We start from the raw sequence: 18812 nt of genomic DNA, 5'->3' as shown, positions 1-18812 counted from the left end.
GTGTGGAGTTCTTTCTATTATCATGCCTTCATTCTGCTGGTTTTGTACGGTTTTGTATCCATCCTCTCCCTGGGATGTAGCAGTAGCACAATGCTCTATGCCTGAAGTTGAAGTTATGAGCATGCTTGTGTCCCTGTTGCTGCTTACACTTTTTTAAACTCTCATAATTATCCAAGGTATTATTAGGTTGTAGTTTCTGTTGCAAAGCGGGAAGTTGTGTTCTTCATCATCTTCCCCTTAACAACTCTGATGGTGAGAACCCATTTTGTTGTGATAAGGTTCTGTAACTAAGAAGTGCTAAACTAATACCTTTATTCATTTTCTTCAATTCTTTGATTGTTTACTCTCCTTTCAGTTTCTCCATTCACCTGAGGATATATAGCTGAGCTAGTAATATGCATAAAAGTATATTCCTTTGCAAAGTTGTGAAATAATTTGTTCACAATCAGTGAATCTCTGTCTGACACTACAATGTCCAGGATGCCATGTGTTGCAAATATTCTCATCAGCAATTGAATGACTGTGTCTGCTGCGATGCTGTACAATCTGTTCACTTCAATCTACCTGGAATAGCAATCAGTGATGATGATAGATACTTTGCCTTTAAAGTCATATGTATTCATTTCCAGGTGCTCCCCTGGCCTCAGTGGAAAAGGGGAGTACTGTATGACAATGGTTTTACCTGCTGTTGGCTGTTCACTGCATAATTAGGGCAATTCTAGATTAGTTCTTCTATGGAACAACTAGTGCCTGGCTGGGCTCTTGCTTGATGTTTTTCTATCTCCAAATAACCTTGAAAAATGAAGAAATAATCAATAATTGTGAGATATTTTCTCTGTTCAACGTATTGGGGCTGCATGGTGACACAAAGGTTGGCACTCACAGCTCCAGCCTCTCAGCTCCAGGGACCCAGGTTCAATTCCTGTCTCTAGGGTTGAGACTTTGTCCAGGAATATTTCTAGTGCAAAAGTAATTCCAAATGGTAAACTATTAAAGCAACAGTGACCAAATAGCATTATACAAGTGGTCAGAAATCTGAATTATTTGTCCAGAGGCAATTGCCAAAAGCCACTGTTTGCATCTAATTTAATGAATAGGGTACTTCTTGCTAATTTGGCAAGATTTTCATCCATTGATGCTATTGGGTGGATCTCACTTTTACTGATTGGTTTGGTTTAGTTGAATCAAGTCCACACAGATTTTAATTGTGCCACTAGGCTTTGGACTGTGACCATTCCAAAATACCACTTTGTCAGTATGGTTTCCTGGAAAGGTAGCCCTCTCCTGTAGTATATTCTTAATTTCACTCTTGACTTTCCACAATTACTTACAGGTTTGGGAAAGCTGAAGACTGAATATCATGTAACCCTAATGCAAATCCAATTTGCCTCTTCATACCGATGAAAATCCCTCTGCTAATGGGCACAATTAAAATGTTTGAACCAGAAGGACTTCTAGATCAGGACAAGATTCACCCCAGTTGCCATTACGGGGGTGGCACATAGCACAGTGGTTAGCACTGTTGCTTCACAGTGTCAGTATCCCAGGTTCGATTACTGGCTTAGGTCACTGTCTGTGCAGAGTCTGCGCGTTCTCCCCGTGTCTGCGTGGGTTTCCTCCAGTGCTCCAGCTTCCTCCCACAGTCCCGAAAGACGTGCTTGTTAGGTGGAATGGATACTGAATTCTCCCTTAGTGTATCCGAACAGGTGCCGGAATGTGGCGACGTGGGGATTTTCACAGTAACTTCATTGCAGTGTTAATGTAAGCCTACTTGTGACACTAATAAAGATTATTATTATTACTAAATGGCACCCTGGTGAGATCTCCAGCTGTGACCATTAGTTCCTGGGCACCAGGAGAATCCTGTGAACTTTTTATTTGCCACATTTTCATAATTTTTATCATCCAAACAACAAAAGCAAAACAAAGGGAGCGATCTCCCGGTCTCATTACACTCGCGTTCAAGCGTAATGAGGCCAGTGAATAGCGGGACGCACCAAAACTGGGAACCGTAGCAGGCTCCAAACAGTTTGCGATGCAACCGGCCTGCTCCCACAGGCAAAATCGGGATCTCGCCGTCGTACGGCAAAAAACCAATTATCACCACTTAAGCCCCATTTTCATGCAATTAATGAGAGCCATCCGTCATCCAACTGCCTCCTGTCATTCACCGGCCATCCCAGCAAGTGGTCACACTGGCGATGATTAGTACTCCTTTTGAAAAACGGGAACCTGGTGGAAGGGCTTCCATGGGGAGCTGAGGAGGGTAGCAGCAATCTTTGCTCACAGGCAAAGAGACCGGGGCACTGGGCTTGCCAACCCAGTGCTTGGTGTGGGGTGGGTGGGGAACGACAACTCTCCAAAGAGATGCACTGCCATGGGAGGGTGGAATGGGGGGGTGGGGGGGGGGGGGGGGGTGGCAATCACACGCAGCACCAACATGCCAACCCCTGGATCCTAACCCCATTCTGGGAATAACCCCTGTCCCTGCCCGTCGGCCGCACCAATCACCCATAAGCCCCACCGACTGCTGCAGCCTCTGGCTGCGGGGCTAAAGGCCATGGGTAATAGGTTATTCACATTTGTGGTTAAGTGAGCACTTGACACATGCCAAGTGGATTCCCTTGGGTAGGTGGGCCATGTAGCATGTTGGAGTCATTGCCTCACATTCTGATCGTACCTTGACGCCTGGACACTTTGTAGAGTCAACACCACACACGCAGCAGCCAACATCCGAACATCCAGGGGATGGGACACCGCTTCCGGGACATGACCATGGCTGGAGGGTAGCTGGGTGCCTCGGGAGGGAAGTTTGCCTGGAGAAATAGGCTAAGGGTCCAGGGGTCAGCCCGCATTGCAGATAAAAGTGACAGGCATCATAATGTTTGTGCAAAATGTTGTTTAACGTGCTGCACAATACCCCATTCCTGATAGCGCCCCCCCCCCAGTCTCCAACCCCACCCCCTACCAACCCCTCCTCCCTAACCCGCTGCACTCAGTGATTAATTAAATGCCTGCCCCTCCTAGCTCTACCACTACAGTGAGATGTCCCTCAAGGATGCACATCTGAAATGGGGGCAGCCAACTGCTTCCCTCGTCCCGTGGCCTTTGATGCCAGTGTCTGGGGCCGGAGGGCCCCAGCTCACTTGTCGACGGCACATGCACAGCCTTGCCGCCCTGTCACTTGTGCTGACCCTGCTACATGGCCTCATCAAGGGGTGGAACACGGGGGAGCTGGTGGCCACCGTCGCCACCCCATGGGATGGGCCTGGGTTGGCACTCAGTGTCCCCTCCTCCCAGTAAATGCCCATAGGGCCCTGAGGTTCACCTTGGGATGGAGAGGTAGCTGGTTCAAGCCCCGGCTGCCACTGCATCATCTGGCTCTGCCAGCCCTGATGGTTCCCCACAGTCCGCACCATCGTTTCAACGCCCTTGGTGATGCTCCTCAGTGACTGGGACACAGCCCCCAATGACCAGGCTATGCTCTGAAGTGTCTCAGCCATGCTCACCTGCGACTTGGCGAGGTCCGCAGCCCCTCAGCCATTCCCATCTGAGAGCAGGACATGTCCCGCAGAACCTCATTAAGGTTAGCCTGGTACTGGGCCACATCCCCCAGCGAGGCAGACATACTGCCGAGACTCTCAGCCATGGCTGTTACCGACTGCGGGATGCCTTGGGACACCTTCACTCATGGTGCCGAGGTATTGCACTAGGCTCTCCCCTGCTGTCGCCTCCTCGTCCTAGGCTGCTTTGGCTGTGTTGTGGCTCACTGTCCGGTACCCTTGGGGTAATCCTGGCCTCCACCTCGTCCAGGAGCTAACCCAGGTCAGCATCCCTGAACGAATCTTGGAGCCGGTCTCCTCGGCGCCATTGTTGCAAACTGGCTGGGATTGTCTGAGCAAATGCAGCTTATGTGCTGTTCGACATTGTTAGAGGGGGAACTGGCGAGCGTGGTCATAGAATTTACACTGCAGAAGGAGGCCATTCGGCCCATCGAATCTGCACCGGCTCTTGGAAAGTGCACCCTACCCAAGCCCACACCTCCACCCTATCCCATGACCCAGTAACCCCACCCAACACTCAGGGCAATTTTGGATACTAAGGGCAATTTATCATGGCCAATCCACCTAGCCTGCACATCTTTGGAGTGTGGGAGGAAACCGGAGCACCCGGAGGAAACCCACGCACACACGGGGAGGACGTGCAGACTCCACACAGACAGTGACCCAAGCCGGGAATCGAACTTGGGACTCTGGAGCTGTGAAGCAATTATGCTAACCACTATGCTACCGTGGTCCTGGCGAATGAGCTGGCGAGCCTGCATTTGAGGGTGGGAAGCCCATGAGACCTCTTTAAGTGGACCAATTAACATTGAAGCGTTGCCAGCTTCACTGGGCCGAGCACCGGGAAACTTATAGCAATTCCTGCTCGCTACAGCACTTTGAAAGTTTTCCGGAAGCTCGCGCCCAAAAGAAGCAACAACAAAAACAACTCCACCAAGATGCAGCCTGAAACATTGACTCACAAATTCAAAAAATAAGGTGTGAAGACAAACTAAACCCCCTCCCTCCCTTCCCACTTTTTGTTCAATGGCAACAAGTTCTCAAAAGAGAATGATTAAAAAAAACATGAATTGTAGAACCCCTCCTTTGCCCGAACCACCCCCCCCCAGCTCAAATTTCACAATTTCACCTTCTCCTGGGTCAAGAATTCCAGCAGGTCCTCCACCACACCGAGGCACAGGGTGGGAGAAGCTGACCTCCACCCCAGCAGGACCCACATAAGAGCAACAAGTGAAGCAAAGGCTAAAACGTCTGTCCCCGCACCCGCCTGCAACTCTGGGCGGTCTGACACCCTGAAAATGGCCTCGAGGGGATCCGGCCCCAATACCCTGAGATGATATTTTTTTTTTTAAATTATTTTTATTGAAATTTTTGAAAAATGTATAACAACAAAACAATAATAACAACAATAATAAACACACCCCGGACCCGTAACAACGCATATAACGAGCCCCGCCACCCCCTCCAAACCCGATGAACAACAAAATAAATTAACAATAAATTAAATTAACATAAACAATACCGCCCTCAACCCCCACCCCCCCTCAACCCCCACCCCCCCTCAACCGCTCCTCCCCTTCCCCCCCTCCCCCCGGGGTTGCCGCTGCTGCTGACCTAGTTCCCTATCGTTGAGCCAGAAAGTCGAGGAAAGGCTGCCACCGCCTAAAGAACCCTTGCACCGACCCCCTCAGGGCGAATTTGACCTTCTCCAGCTTAATGAATCCCGCCATGTCATTGATCCAGGTCTCCACGCTTGGGGGTCTTGCATCTTTCCATTGCAACAAGATCCTCCGCCGGGCTACTAGGGACGCAAAGGCCAAAACACCGGCCTCTTTGGTCTCCTGCACTCCCGGCTCCACCCCAACTCCAAATATCGCGAGTCCCCAGCCTGGCTTGACCCTGGACCTTACCACCCTCGACACCATCCTTGCCACCCGCTGCCAGAATTCCCCCAGTGCTGGGCATGCCCAAAACATATGGGCATGGTTCACTGGGCTCCCCGAACACCTAATGCACCTGTCCTCACCCCCAAAAAACCTGCACATCCTCATCCCGGACATATGAGCCCTGTGCAGTACCTTGAACTGGATGAGACTAAGCCTCGCACGTGAAGAGGAGGGGTTCACCCTCTCCAGGGCGTTCGCCCATGTCCCCTCCTCAATCTGCTCCCCCAGCGCCACTTCCCACTTAGCCTTTAGCTCCTCTACCGACGCCTCCTCCACCTCCTGCATCACCTGGTAGATGTCAGACACCTTCCCATCCCCGACCTACACCCCCGAAAGCACCCTATCCCTTACCCCCCGTGGGGGCAGCAAAGGGAACCCCTCCACCTGCCGCCTAGCAAACGCCTTGACCTGCAGGTACCTGAACATATTCCCCGGGGGAGCTCAAACTTCTCCTCCAGCTCACGCAGGCTCGCAAACCTCCCGTCAATGAACAGGTCTCCCAACTTCCTTATGCCCGCCCTGTGCCACCCCAGGAACCCGCCATCAATGTTCCCTGGGACAAACCGGTGGTTCCCCCACAGCGGGGCCGCCACCGAGCCCCCCATTTACCCCCTGTGTCGCCTCCACTGCCCCCAAATCTTGAGGGTTGCCGCCACCACCGGGCTCGTGGTGTACCTCATTGGAGGGAGCGGCAACGGTGCCGTTACCAGTGCCTTCAGACTCGTGCCTCCGCAGGACGCCATCTCCATCCGTTTCCATGCTGCCCCCTCCCCATCCATTACCCACTTGTGTACCATCGAGACATTAGCCACCCAATAGTACCCTGAGAGCTTGGGCAGCGCCAGCCCCCCTCCATCCCTGCCCCGCTCCAAAAAGACCCTCCTCACCCTCGGAGTTCGAAACAAATCCCGTGATGCTGCTGTTCACCCTCCTAAAAAAGGCCCTCGGAATAAGGATGGGGAGGCACTGGAACAAAAACAAAAACCTCGGGAGCACCGTCATTTTAACGGACTGTACTCTACCCGCCAACGACAGCGGCAACATGTCCCACCTTTTGAACTCCTCCTCCATCTGCTCCACCAACCTAGTAAAATTAAGCTTATGCAAAGTCCCCCAACTCCTAGCCACCTGAACCCCCAGTTATCTAAAACTCCTCACTGCCCTTTTTAGGGGGAGCCTACCAATCCCCTCCTCCTGATCACCCGGGTGTACAACAAACAGCTCGCTCTTACCCAGATTCAGCTTATAGCCCGAGAAGCCCCCAAACTCAGCAAGAATCTCCATCACCTCCGGCATTCCCCCCACCGGATCTGCTACATACAGCAACAAGTCATCTGCATAAAGTGAAACTCGGTGCTCCTCCCCATCCCGCACCAAACCCCTCCACCTCCTCGACTCCCTTAGCGCCATGGCCAGAGGCTCAATTGCCAACGCAAAAAGCAAGGGGGACAGGGGGCACCCCTGCCTCGTCCCACGGTAGAGCCTGAAGTACTCGGAGCCTGAAGTACTTGGACCTCCTCCCATTTGTCGCTACACTCGCAATCAGCGCCCGTGACATCGTCGGGGGCAAATCTCCCCCCTCCCATGGCTCGTTAAAGGTTCGAACCAACAGGGGGCCCAACAGGTCTGCATATTTTTTATAAAATTCAATCGGGAACCCATCCGGTCCCACGCCTTCCCCGACTGCATGTGGCCAATCCCTCTAACCAGCTCCTCCAACTCGATCGGCGCCCCCAGTCCCTCCACCTGCTTCTCCTGCACCCTTGGAAATCGCAGCCTGTTCAAAAAGCTCTCCATTCCCCCCCCCACCACCGGTAGCTCCGGCCAGTACAGTTCCCTGTAGAAGTCCCTGAAGACCCCATTAACCTCTACCCCCTTCCGCACCACATTCCCACCCCTATCCTTCACTCCACCAATCTCCCTAGCCGCGTCCCGCTTGCGGAGCTGATGCGCCAGCATCCTGCTTGCCTTCTCCCCATATTCGTAGACTGCTCCCTGCGCCTTCCTCCACTGTGTCTCCGCCTTTCTGGTGGTCAGTAAATCAAACTTAGCCTGCAGGCTATGCCGCTCCCCCAACAATCCCTCCTCTGGGGCCTCCGCATACCTCCTATCTACATTCAGCAGCTCCCCCACCAGTCTCTCCCTCTCCCTCCTCTCCCTATGGGCTCGGATGGAAATCAGCTTCCCCCTAATCACTGCCTTCAGAGCCTCCCACACCATCCCCACCCGGACCTCCCCAGTATCATTGGCCTCGAGGTACCTCTCAATACATCCCCGGACCCTCCTACACACCTCCTCATCAGCCACCAACCCCACATCCAAACGCCAAAGCGGGCGCTGGTCCCGCACCTCCCCCATCTCCAGATCCACCCAGTGCGGAGCATGGTCCGAAATCGCTATAGCTGAATATTCGGCATCCTGCACCCTTGGGACCAGCCCCCTACTCAGGACAAAAAAATCAATACGGGAATAAACCCTGTGCACGTGGGAGAAAAAAAAAAAGAGTACTCCCGAGCCATCGGCCTCCCAAACCTCCAGGGATCCACCCCTCCCATCTGGTCCATAAACCCCCTCAACACCTTGGCCGCCGCCGGCCTCCTGCCCATCCTAGAACTACAATGATCCAGTGCAGGATCCAGCACCGTATTGAAGTCCCCCCCCCATGATCAGCCCCCCCCCCGCCTCCAGGTCAGGAATGCGGCCCAACATACACCTCATAAAACCAGCGTCATCCCAATTTGGGGCATATACATTTACCAACACCACCCTCTCCTCCTGCAGCTTACCGCTCACCATCACATATCTGCCGCCACTATCAGCCACCACCTCAGACGCCTCAAACGCCACCCTCTTCCCCACCAGGATGGCCAACCCCCGGTTCCACGAGTTGAGCCCTGAATGGAAAACCTGCCCCACCCACCCTTTCCTCAGACGAACCTGGTCCGCCACCTTCAGGTGAGTCTCCTGAAGCATGGCCACGTCCGCCTTCAGCCCCTTCAGATGCGAAAATACCCGGGCCCGCTTAACTGGCCCATTCAACCCCCTCACGTTCCACGTGATCAGCCGGATCAGGGGGCACCCCGCCCCCCTCCCCCGCCGACTAGCCATAGCCCATCGACTGCTCGCCCCTGACCAGCAGCCCCCACTCGGCCCGTTTCCCATGGTGATAGAACCTCACCCCGCCCCCCCAGCTCCTCCCTGGCCATTCCAGCAGCAACCCCCCCAAGGCTAGGACCCCTCCTAGCCACGACACATAGTACTCCGGTGAGCCAGCTGACTTCTGCTGACCCCGGCAGCTTGCGCCCTAACTCCAACCCCTCCCGATGTGGGGTCACCCCCACCCTGTAGCAGCTCCTTGGCACCGCTCCAGCGCGGGAAAATGAACTGATATCCCCGCCCCTTGCCTCCAGCTCCACCCCCCTCGTCCCACGGCACGGGAATCCAGGGGAAAGCCCGCGCTTTCACACTGCCCCACCCCACCCCCCCAACGCAGTCCCAACCCATCCACCAACCCCGTACAAAAAAACAGACTCCCAACACCCCCCCTTAAAACACAGAACCATAACCAACACCATCCGAGAGCAGAAAAAACCCCAGAATAGCCAGCAACAGCATAAACAGTGATACAAAAACACCCCACAGTCCCCAATCCCTAGTTCGAGTCCTACTTTTCAGCCTGCACAAAGGCCCACGCCTCCTCTGGGGACTCAAAATAGTGATGCCGGTCCTTGTAGGTGACCCACAAGCGCGCAGGCGGCAGCATGCCGAATTTCACCTGCCTGCTGTGGAGCACCGCCTTCGTCCGGTTGAACCCGGCCCTCCGCTTAGCCACCTCCGCACTCCAGTCCTGGTAGATGCGCACTACCGTATTCTCCCACTTGCTGCTCCTCACCTTCTTGGCCCATCGCAGCACACACTCCCGGTCACTGAACCGATGGAACCGCACCAGCACTGCCCGCTGGGGTTCATTCGCCTTAGGCCTCCTGGCCAGTACTCTGTGGGCCCCCTCCAGCTCCAGGGGCAGATGGAAAGATCCTGCCCCCACCAGCGAGTTCAGCATCACGGCCACATAAGCCGGCAGGTTCGACCCCTCCAGCCCCTCCTCCTCGACCGAAACTCCATCTCCTCAAAACGATCTTGCCACTTTTTGTGGAGCGCCTCGTGCATCTCCACCTTCCCCACGAGGGCCGAAACCTCATCCTCGCGCTCAGAGGCCTGCTGCTGCAACTCACTGATCGCTGCACCCTGGGTTGTCTGGGTCTCCAGCAGCTTACTTGTAGTAACTTTCAAAGAGTCCAGCAACTCCACTTTCAGGTCCGTAAAGCAGCGCAGAAGGGCCGCCCGCAACTCCTCACCCATTGAGGTGAACTCTGGTCACTGTGCTGCGACAAAGCCTCCTGCACCTCCTTCAACTTCTCTACTTACTCTCGCACCTCGGCCGATGTCTTTGACACTGCTGTCTTCTTCGGCCGTGTCGCCTCCTCCACCAATATTCATCTCCGCCATCATTTCTTTCCTTATTACCTCCATATGCTTGGCCAATATCCCCAGTCAATACCTCTGAGATCTTCTCTACTGTGAAGGGCACATCCCCACCCAACCTTCGCCATCTTTCCTGTCACTGGGCTGACCTGTTCGCTCGACGGTGAACATTTATTTGCCACCTTCTTCCCAATGGCTTCTTTCTGGTTCTTTGACATCCCCCTCCTTCCTTATGTCTTTCTGCATCAGTTCATCCCAAAACCTCCTGGGACCGGGAATTAAATTCCAAAAATCCAAGCCTTGAGCAGGAGTCACCCAACGTGCTACTTCAACCTACATGCCTTCACTATGAATGCATAGTTAAATGAGCATAATGGATCATTTAAATACGCAGATTAGGATCACGCCCAGCAAGTGAGAGATCAAGATCACAACGTCTGGTATTATTTTGTTAAATCTCACGAGGCAATTAGAGTGTCACGATTCTCGCAAGAGGCCTCTCACGAGAATCAAAGGTTTCGTCCTGACACCAAGTTGTAAGTTCATAGAATTTACAGTGCAGCAGGAGGCTATTCGGCCCATCGAGTCTGCACTGGCCCTTGGAAAGAGCACCCCACTTAAGGCCACACCTCCACCCTCTCCCCGTAACCCAACCTAACCTTTTTGGACATTAAGGGCAATTTAGCATGGCCAATCCACCTAACCTGCACATCTTTGGACTGTGGGAGGAAACCGGAGCACCCGGAGGAAACCCACGCAGACACTGCAAGAACGTGCAGACTCTGCACAGACAGTGACCCAAGCAGGGAATCGAACCTGGCACCCCGATCTGTGCGGAGTCTGCACGTTCTCAGGTGAGACGAGGCCATTGAATCACGCCATTTATCTGGTCTAGTGTAAATGTGACTTCAGACACACAGCAATGTGGTTGACTCTTAAATGCCTTCTGAAATGGTCCAACAAGCCACTCATTTCAAGGGTAATTAGAGATGGCCCATAAATGCTGGCCTAGTCAGTGACACTCGCTTTCCATGATTGAAAAAAAAACTGCAGGAAGAAGTTGTATGAAGAGTAATTACATTTTGCTGGCAGCATGGTGGCGCAGTGGTTAGCACTGCTGCCTCATGACAGCAGTGAGGACCCAGGGTCACTGTCCGCGGGGAGTTTGCACATTCTCCCAGTGTCTGCGTGGGTCTCAGCCCCCACAACTCAAAGATGTGCATGGTAGGTGGGTTGGCCATGCTAAATTGCCCTTTAATTGGAAAAAATGTTAAAAAGTAATTACATTTTGCTTTACAGTACTTCACCTTACTCCATCAAACTGTAAACACACCACTTTCCACCCCCAACCGTGAGAAAACTCTTCGCTAAACCACCTATTATTGCCCTATCAAGTTCCCAAATGTCAAGCCTTTCATTTTTCATTCCCCATGCTAACTCTGATAGTTGATTTACGCAGCCGCTGCTTCCCACCATTGATGCTCTTGTCCCCAGTAAAAATCCTTTCTCCCCCACCCTAGTCAATCTTCCAATTGTGATCCTCAGCTAATGCAGTAATAGCAAAACTCTACACTAAAAGTTGTTAAGTGGATATTTTTCTTTAAGAAATACTAGAATGGAGTTTTATTAGCCATTACTAAAACAGAAATATTTGCAGAGATCCATCGATTCATAGTGATATTTAAATATATACACAAAATCAATGCCTTAGCTTTCATTTGTTTATTCTGAATGTACAGGATTTACAACTCAGTACCTAAAAACACATATCAAATACTTCATTACATGAAAACCTTAATGCTCACACAAGTCATATTTATATATACAATGTTTAATATTTCAAAGAAAAAGGAAGCAAAAATTGAAATTATTGTGGTATTAATAAGGCAATATAGTTTGGCTTGTTATATACACAAATGTATTGTGCAACAGCTTTTGATTTTAATAGTTTTATGCCGATTTCAATAATTTAAATGGCACAAAAATCAGAAATCTTAGGAATTTAGAAGGCATGGGTCATCTTTGCCAGTATACTATGGCTATTATTGTTTTAAGTACAGAAGTAAGCTTAAAACAGTAAACTGACTAATTTGGATTATTAAGCCTATATAAAATATTCACTTTAAAACAAAATCTTGAACAAAGTTTATGAACTAAACTTAATGTACATTGAAAAAAAGGTAAATATTCTATGGGAAAATATCATAACATGCAACTGATAGAGGCATAGCAACATGTGCATGAATCTTGTGACTTTATGTGAATATTGTTAATTAGCCACATTGAAGCTAGGCCTGGTATTTCATGACAAAAACATTTGGAATCATGTTAATTATTTCCCATATCACCTTTTCCATCATGTATTACAATACATCATCATATCACAGTTAACAAAAACTGCTGTCAACCTGGTTAAAATTTTAAACTTTACCCTGAAACTTGTGTGGAAATGCCTGCAAATGTAGTACATATGTTTATGTAAGTATGGTTATTCTTCCAGTACGTTGAAAATCTTGGAACCATGTTCATGGATAAAAAAATGATAATGCATCCTCTGAGCCACCCTCTTTGACATGGTGATCAGGTCCGAGAATATTCTACAATAATCAAAAGTGAATCATATGGAATTGGCTTCATTCATAAAATCCATAATCGCTACAGTGCAGAAGGAGGTCATTCGGCCCATTGAGCACTCGACCCATGTCCACTTACCCGTCCACCCCACCTACTTCCCGTAACCTAACCCACCCATCCATGGACCCCAAGGGGCAATTTATCATTGTCAATTCACCTAACCCGTACATCTTTGAAATGTTGGAGGAAACCGGAGTACCGGGAGGAAACTCACACAGACATAGAGAGAATGTACAAACTCCACACAGACAGTGACCTAAGGCCAGAATTGAACCCGGGTCCCTGGCACTGAGAGGCAGTAGTGCTAACCACTGTGCCGCACTTGCTTCGAGGATAAGGAATGGTGGTGGAATTGCTTCAAGGATAAGGAGTGGTGTTATACTATTGGCATCTCCTGTATCTGGTTTAGAAAATTCCCATTTTAATATGCATGGTTTCTGTGATTCTGACAGGTTTCAGTAACTCTATTTAAAGACATGTCCATACTAGTACTTTTTTCAATTCTTTCTTGGAATGTGGGCATCGCAGGCTGGGCCAGCATTTGTTGCCCATTCCCAATTAGCCTTGAATTGAGTGGCTTGTGGCTCACTAGGCCATTTCAGAGGTGTGCAGTTAAGAGTCAACCACAACGCTGTGTGGATCTGGAGTCAGGTGTAGGCCAGAGACGGATAAGGATGGCAGATTTCTTTCCCTGAAGGACATTAGTGAACCAGATGAGTTTTTACAACATCAGCAATGGTTTCATGGTCATCATTAGACTTTTAATTCCAGATTTTTTGTTGAACTAAAATTTCACCACTGGTACCCCAGAGCATTACTGGGTCTCTGGATTACTAGTCTAGTGACAATACAGCTAAGTCACTTCCTCTCCTATCATAGCATTTTTACACGCTAACTGATAATTACACACCTTCAAGAGTGCGCGATTTTAAGCGTTTTATACTTCATGATCAAAAATTACATTTGGGAATATCGGAGGGTGAAATTTTTATGCATCTGCAAGAGATTGCTCTGTTCATTATCTTTATCACAGCATTAACTCATTTAAGATCATTGGGCTAATGCTTCTGTTACAACACTTGACAGAGGAATGTTGTATGGTGCTTTAAATGTTCATTCATTAACATTACCGAAAGGAATTAATTAAAATTTTCTGGTCCATTATGCCTAGAAACAGTTTATCAAGTGTGGTTGTGCTCTAATCCAACACACACACACAGATACACACACACACACACACAATGACTTGTTTCCGTTGCTCAGAGGTGCTGAAGGCAATTATGTCATACAGCCGAGATCTCCTAACTTAGCACAAGCAACGGAAAGAATCAGACAGGCTCTTTGACAGTTTTACCACACAGGGCACAGATACTCAGTTGTCTATGAAACAATCTGAAATGTTTGTTTGCTCATGTGGAGATGGTGGGAACACACTTAAGAGAACAGATTTATTGCTTTAAATTTAACCTTAATATAGCTGCAGATCATACAGTCCCAATTAGGGTCAAGAACTTCATTTAGAAACAATGCAATAAAAATTATAATTCTTTGAAACGATTCAGTGATTCGCTACACCGTACATTAACCAAATCAGAATTGAATTCAAAAATTCCATGGTCAGTGGGCATTATGTGAATGTATGACATAAATGAATGATTTCCTATGTGTCTTGCAACCATTAGTGACTATACAATTAGCCCTTGGCATTCCATTACGAGGTAGTAACACTACAGGAAGAAGTGGTATGAGAAGTAATTACATTTTGCTTTACAGTACCTCACATTACTCTGTCAAACTGTAAACACACCACTTTACTCAAGAACACCTGAAGAGCACTATTTTTTAATACTGAGTTGTAAGTGTCTGTGCATTGTTTCGATCAAACCCTTGGTTTAATCTTTTATCTTAAGACAGTCCATCCTTTGATGTTTCCAATCCTTATTGCAAAACCACTTCCAGTTCTCACAACCAACTTCAGCATTAAGTTTGTTATTGCTGGGAGGGATTTTAGACACGTGCCAAGCTAACCCAGTCTCACTGGTACCTGGGGGGACAAAAGAACAATTAATATTGCTACATGCTCAGGGAGTTATCAGATTTTGCACAGTCATTATCATGACAAAGATTTATTTCCACTGGTGTTAATTAGAATAGCCTGTTACAACTTGTGCATTATGTGCTAGTCATATAATTTTGTACTAAGGGCAAAAGTCCAAAGCAGTACTTGTTCATCAGCTATTAGAGAAGGATTCTTATAAATATATAATTTAGTCACAGAAACCAGAAGGTTTCACTTTTGATTCCTAAGCTTTGTTGAATTAGTTGATCGCAGCTGGGGCAGAGAGACAGGAAACAAACAGAATAAAAAGGGTGATGATTTGTTTTTTTTAAATCAGCTTTAATGTAGAATAACATTCTGAGGACTTGTATAGATGTATTATCAGCCAGAAAAAGATTGCCGAGTCATTAAAGGTGATATTAAGGCCTAAATAATTTGGCCTCCCAAACAAACATGATTCTCATGACACTGGCAGACATGCTAGAGAACAAAGTTAAATTTTTCTTTGGACTCATCAGAATATATCCGGTGTGTTATGGCTGCCACTTAAATGTCCTCACACTGCTTGTCCATCAAAACCCACCAACTGTTCAAGGCAATTGGGGCAGCACGGTGGCGCAGTGGTTAGCACTGCCACCTCATGGCACCAAGGTCCCAGGTTCGATCCCGGCTCTGGGTCACTCTCTGTGTGGAGTTTGCACCTTCTCCCTGTGTTTGCGTGGGTTTTTCCCTCACAATCCAAAAGATGTGCAGGGTAGGTAGATTGGCCACACTAAATTGCCCCTTAATTGGAAAAAATGAATTGGGTACTCTAAATTTATTTATTAAAAAACTCTTCAATAGAATTGAGGGTTTCAAGGAGATTCTTAGAGGACGGGATATGGAGAAGCAGAGGGGATTAGTAAGGAATTCTGGAATTTAGCATTTAATCAGCTCAAGGCATGACTCTGGTGATGGAACAAATTGAATGGTAGAGACAGGAGGAACCAGAGTGGAGGAACGCAGGACTCTCAGTGGGCTTTAGATTGATTTATAGAGATATGGGATGGGGGCGTAGAAGAGGCTAGGAAGAGAAATAAATACCAAAACTAAAATGATAAATTTGAGATTTGAGAGAATGGAAGACAAAATAATGGATAAGCAGAATGTAAGTGTGAGATAGGATATGGGCAGTAAATTTTAGAATTAGCTGAGTTCTGCAGAGGATGAAAAACGGAAAGTCAGACAAAACTGTGTTAGAATGGTCAAGTCTGAAAGTGACAAAGGCATGACTAAAGGCTTCAGCAGCAGGCGGACTGACTCCGAAGTGGTGACAGGTGATGTTATGATGGCAGGAGAAGGCAGTTTTTGTGAGGGAGAACTTATGTGATCAGAATCACAGCTTGAGCTTAAATAGTACACTATGGTTGTAAACAGTCTAGATTTACCAAAGCAAGTGGACACTATATTCAGCTACAAACAAGACCACCTTGTAAAGGGTATAATAAGAGGGTTACTTTGTTTTTCTGTGTGACTAATAATTGTATTCCAAAACTTTACTCTCACCTTCTTGCCACAAATGAATCCAGAATATCCTGGACGGCAGGAGCACACATTTGGAAGAATACACTTGCCTCCAAAGAGGCATTTTTGTCGGCATACAGCTTTGGAACAGAACATAAATCACATATTGATTTAGCACAAAACATGTAAACAATAACATTTTCATGCAAAGTGATGACGCTTTGCTATTAAATCACCAATTTATTCCCTTCTCCCAAAGGTACTGATGTGGCAGGGTACTGATTTACCCTGGAAAACTGTGATTGGAGTTTCTGAGGGAGGGGTGGGTGAAATTCCTTCTATTTAAAAGTTTAACAAAAAGTAAATCTACTGGATTCTCCAGTCCCCCAGCTGCGTGATTCTCGGCAGCGCACCATTCGCTGGCAGCGGGATTCTCTATTCCCGCCGCAGTCAGTTAGATTTCCCATTGAAGACACATCACACTGTCGGGAATCCCAGGGGCATAGGTGCGCTGCCGGAAGGAACGCAGAATCCCAACGGCTGGAGAATTCCGACCTCTGTTTTATACTGATGCTAATTATTTTGCTAAAACTGCTGAGTGGAAGGTTTTTGCCACCTATTTCAATCAGACTTCAGTCAGGCCACATCTTTTTGCTCTAATTCACTGATAACGAAACTCATCCCAACTACATTATCATCACTGACAATTTCAAGTTTATCTTTAATTGATACAATACAATAATTGAACATTGTAGAATATTTACAATAAGCGATGTTATTTATTTATTAGAAACCGTAGACAAATGGCATATAGGGTCATTTCCTCAATAATCTGGCATTTTGAGTGATCTAAGAAAATTGTGATGAAACATTGGGAGAAGTTCACGAACATTCTATCTCCATATATATAGGTTTTTAACACAATTTTTCTAATGTTGAAAATTGTGGAAATACTTTTGATGTGTCAGTGTAAATGTTTCAGGATTGTGGCTGGGCAAATTATCAGATAGTTTCTTGGTCTAGAGACAAACCTGACTCACTTGGCTTCATTTCCCTTGATTTAGTGGGTGGATTGCAAGGGCAAAAAATCCAACCTGGAATGGGCAGTTTGTCTAGAAATCGGCTGCTTAAAGAGGCAGTACACCTTCGATGAGCAAAGAGGGAGCAACAGGGTCGTGGGGCTTCACTCATATGTTTTCCTACTGTAGAGACAATGCCATGTAATCTCAAATTTTGAATAGATCCTATGGCTTTGCTAGTAGAAGAAGTTTTAAAAAAAACTGGAGCACTCTGTTCCTCTCGGAGAAGCACCATTGTCATGGAGAGTTAGGATGAGCTGGCATAACTACATTTGTTTGTCACTAAATTTCGAGCACCATCTGATGTATTTGGCACATGTTTGGACTTGCAAGCACTCCCAGAATTCAAAAAGTAGAATCGTAAAAGCAACCATCTTGAAAATGGCTTACGTATTTGACAGTGCAATCCTTCCCATCCAGGCAGGCAATGGCAAGTACTGGGACCTATGCATTCTCCTCCATTCTTGCACTTCTGTAGACAGACAGCTAAATTGGCATAATGTGAGAAGATGTTCATTACTGTATGCTTCAATTTATTTGAATTTTAATAGATTTAAAAAGCATAGACATACAATGTTTGATGGATACTGTGTTTGTGGCTCAAAAAAACTTTAGTAAAACAGCTTTGTGAAATGGAGGCCGTGATATGGCCTTTATCTATTAATAACATTGGCATGAATGCACATGAGGAACTTAATTAAAATTCTGACTTACGTATGTTACATCTTTTCCCCCTCCATCCTGATATGCAAGAGCAGACATTAGGACCTACACATTTTCCTCCATTCATGCACATTGGCTCACAGACACCTTTAAAAGAAAGAACTGTGTCAGAAAAATGACAGATACTTATAGTTCATTCACCAGTTGAAATAATGAGCAGGATTTTTGGCCGGCGGCAGAGAGCTGAATAAAGATATTGGGGCTTTAGAGCATTCTGGAAAAAGAAAAAATGTTAAAAGTAAAGGCATGTTTGTATTTGTTCAACATTCACAATTTTGTTTCTGTTCCTGCACTGAGTGGTGCATAAGGCTGACTTTCCTCTGTTCCCAGAGCGAGGGTTTCCTGGAACAGACCACAAGCCTTTCGCCAGAGGGGCGCCACTCCACATCAAGCATGGCAGACCAGAAGTCTCTCCCACTCTTACCACTTACCATTGGCATGTTGGGAGGATTTGGCAGATTGATACTCAACTTGTTGGCTCTGTTATGAACACAGCTTCCTTGGTCATCAAGTCCTGGGGTGGAATTTGTTCCTTGAACGTTTGGCTCAGAGGCAGGGATGCTACCACTATGCCACAAACCTACTTCACGCTCACAATAAAATAGATGAATTAACAGCACTAAATATCAATGTTGTTTTGATCTACATTATGGTATCGTGGGGCCAGATTTTCAAATAGTTCAAATAGTCAAACAGGACTGGAAGCATCCAGGCAGGAAAATTGCCATGGGAGAGCAATGTGCCAATTTGCTGACATCTTTTTGCTAGATTGGAGGTGTTTTGGCTACCCAAGCAACATTATAAGACTATTACATAACACTGG

The 18812-nt window shown here is 47.6% G+C and overlaps 1 protein-coding gene across 1 annotated transcript in view; it reads right to left on the bottom strand.

Moving 5' to 3' along the window:
• Positions 1-13293: 13293 nt before the first annotated feature.
• vwdel (von Willebrand factor D and EGF domains-like) overlaps positions 13294-18812 on the bottom strand; it is a 381724-nt gene continuing 376205 nt past the window's right edge. The window contains exons 29-32 of the mRNA XM_038797496.1: positions 17981-18076; positions 17657-17752; positions 16230-16327; positions 13294-14669 (exon numbers count right to left, since the gene is read on the bottom strand). Of these exons, the coding sequence (XP_038653424.1) occupies positions 14649-14669; positions 16230-16327; positions 17657-17752; positions 17981-18076 (311 nt within the window). The 3' untranslated portion in view covers positions 13294-14648. The remainder of the gene's footprint in view (positions 14670-16229; positions 16328-17656; positions 17753-17980; positions 18077-18812) is intronic.

This window comes from Scyliorhinus canicula, chromosome 5 (assembly GCF_902713615.1).
Source record: "Scyliorhinus canicula chromosome 5, sScyCan1.1, whole genome shotgun sequence".
Classification (NCBI taxonomy): Eukaryota; Metazoa; Chordata; class Chondrichthyes; order Carcharhiniformes; family Scyliorhinidae; genus Scyliorhinus; species Scyliorhinus canicula.
The sequence above is the reverse complement of the archived record's forward strand: the minus strand, read 5'-3'. Positions and strand labels throughout refer to the sequence as shown.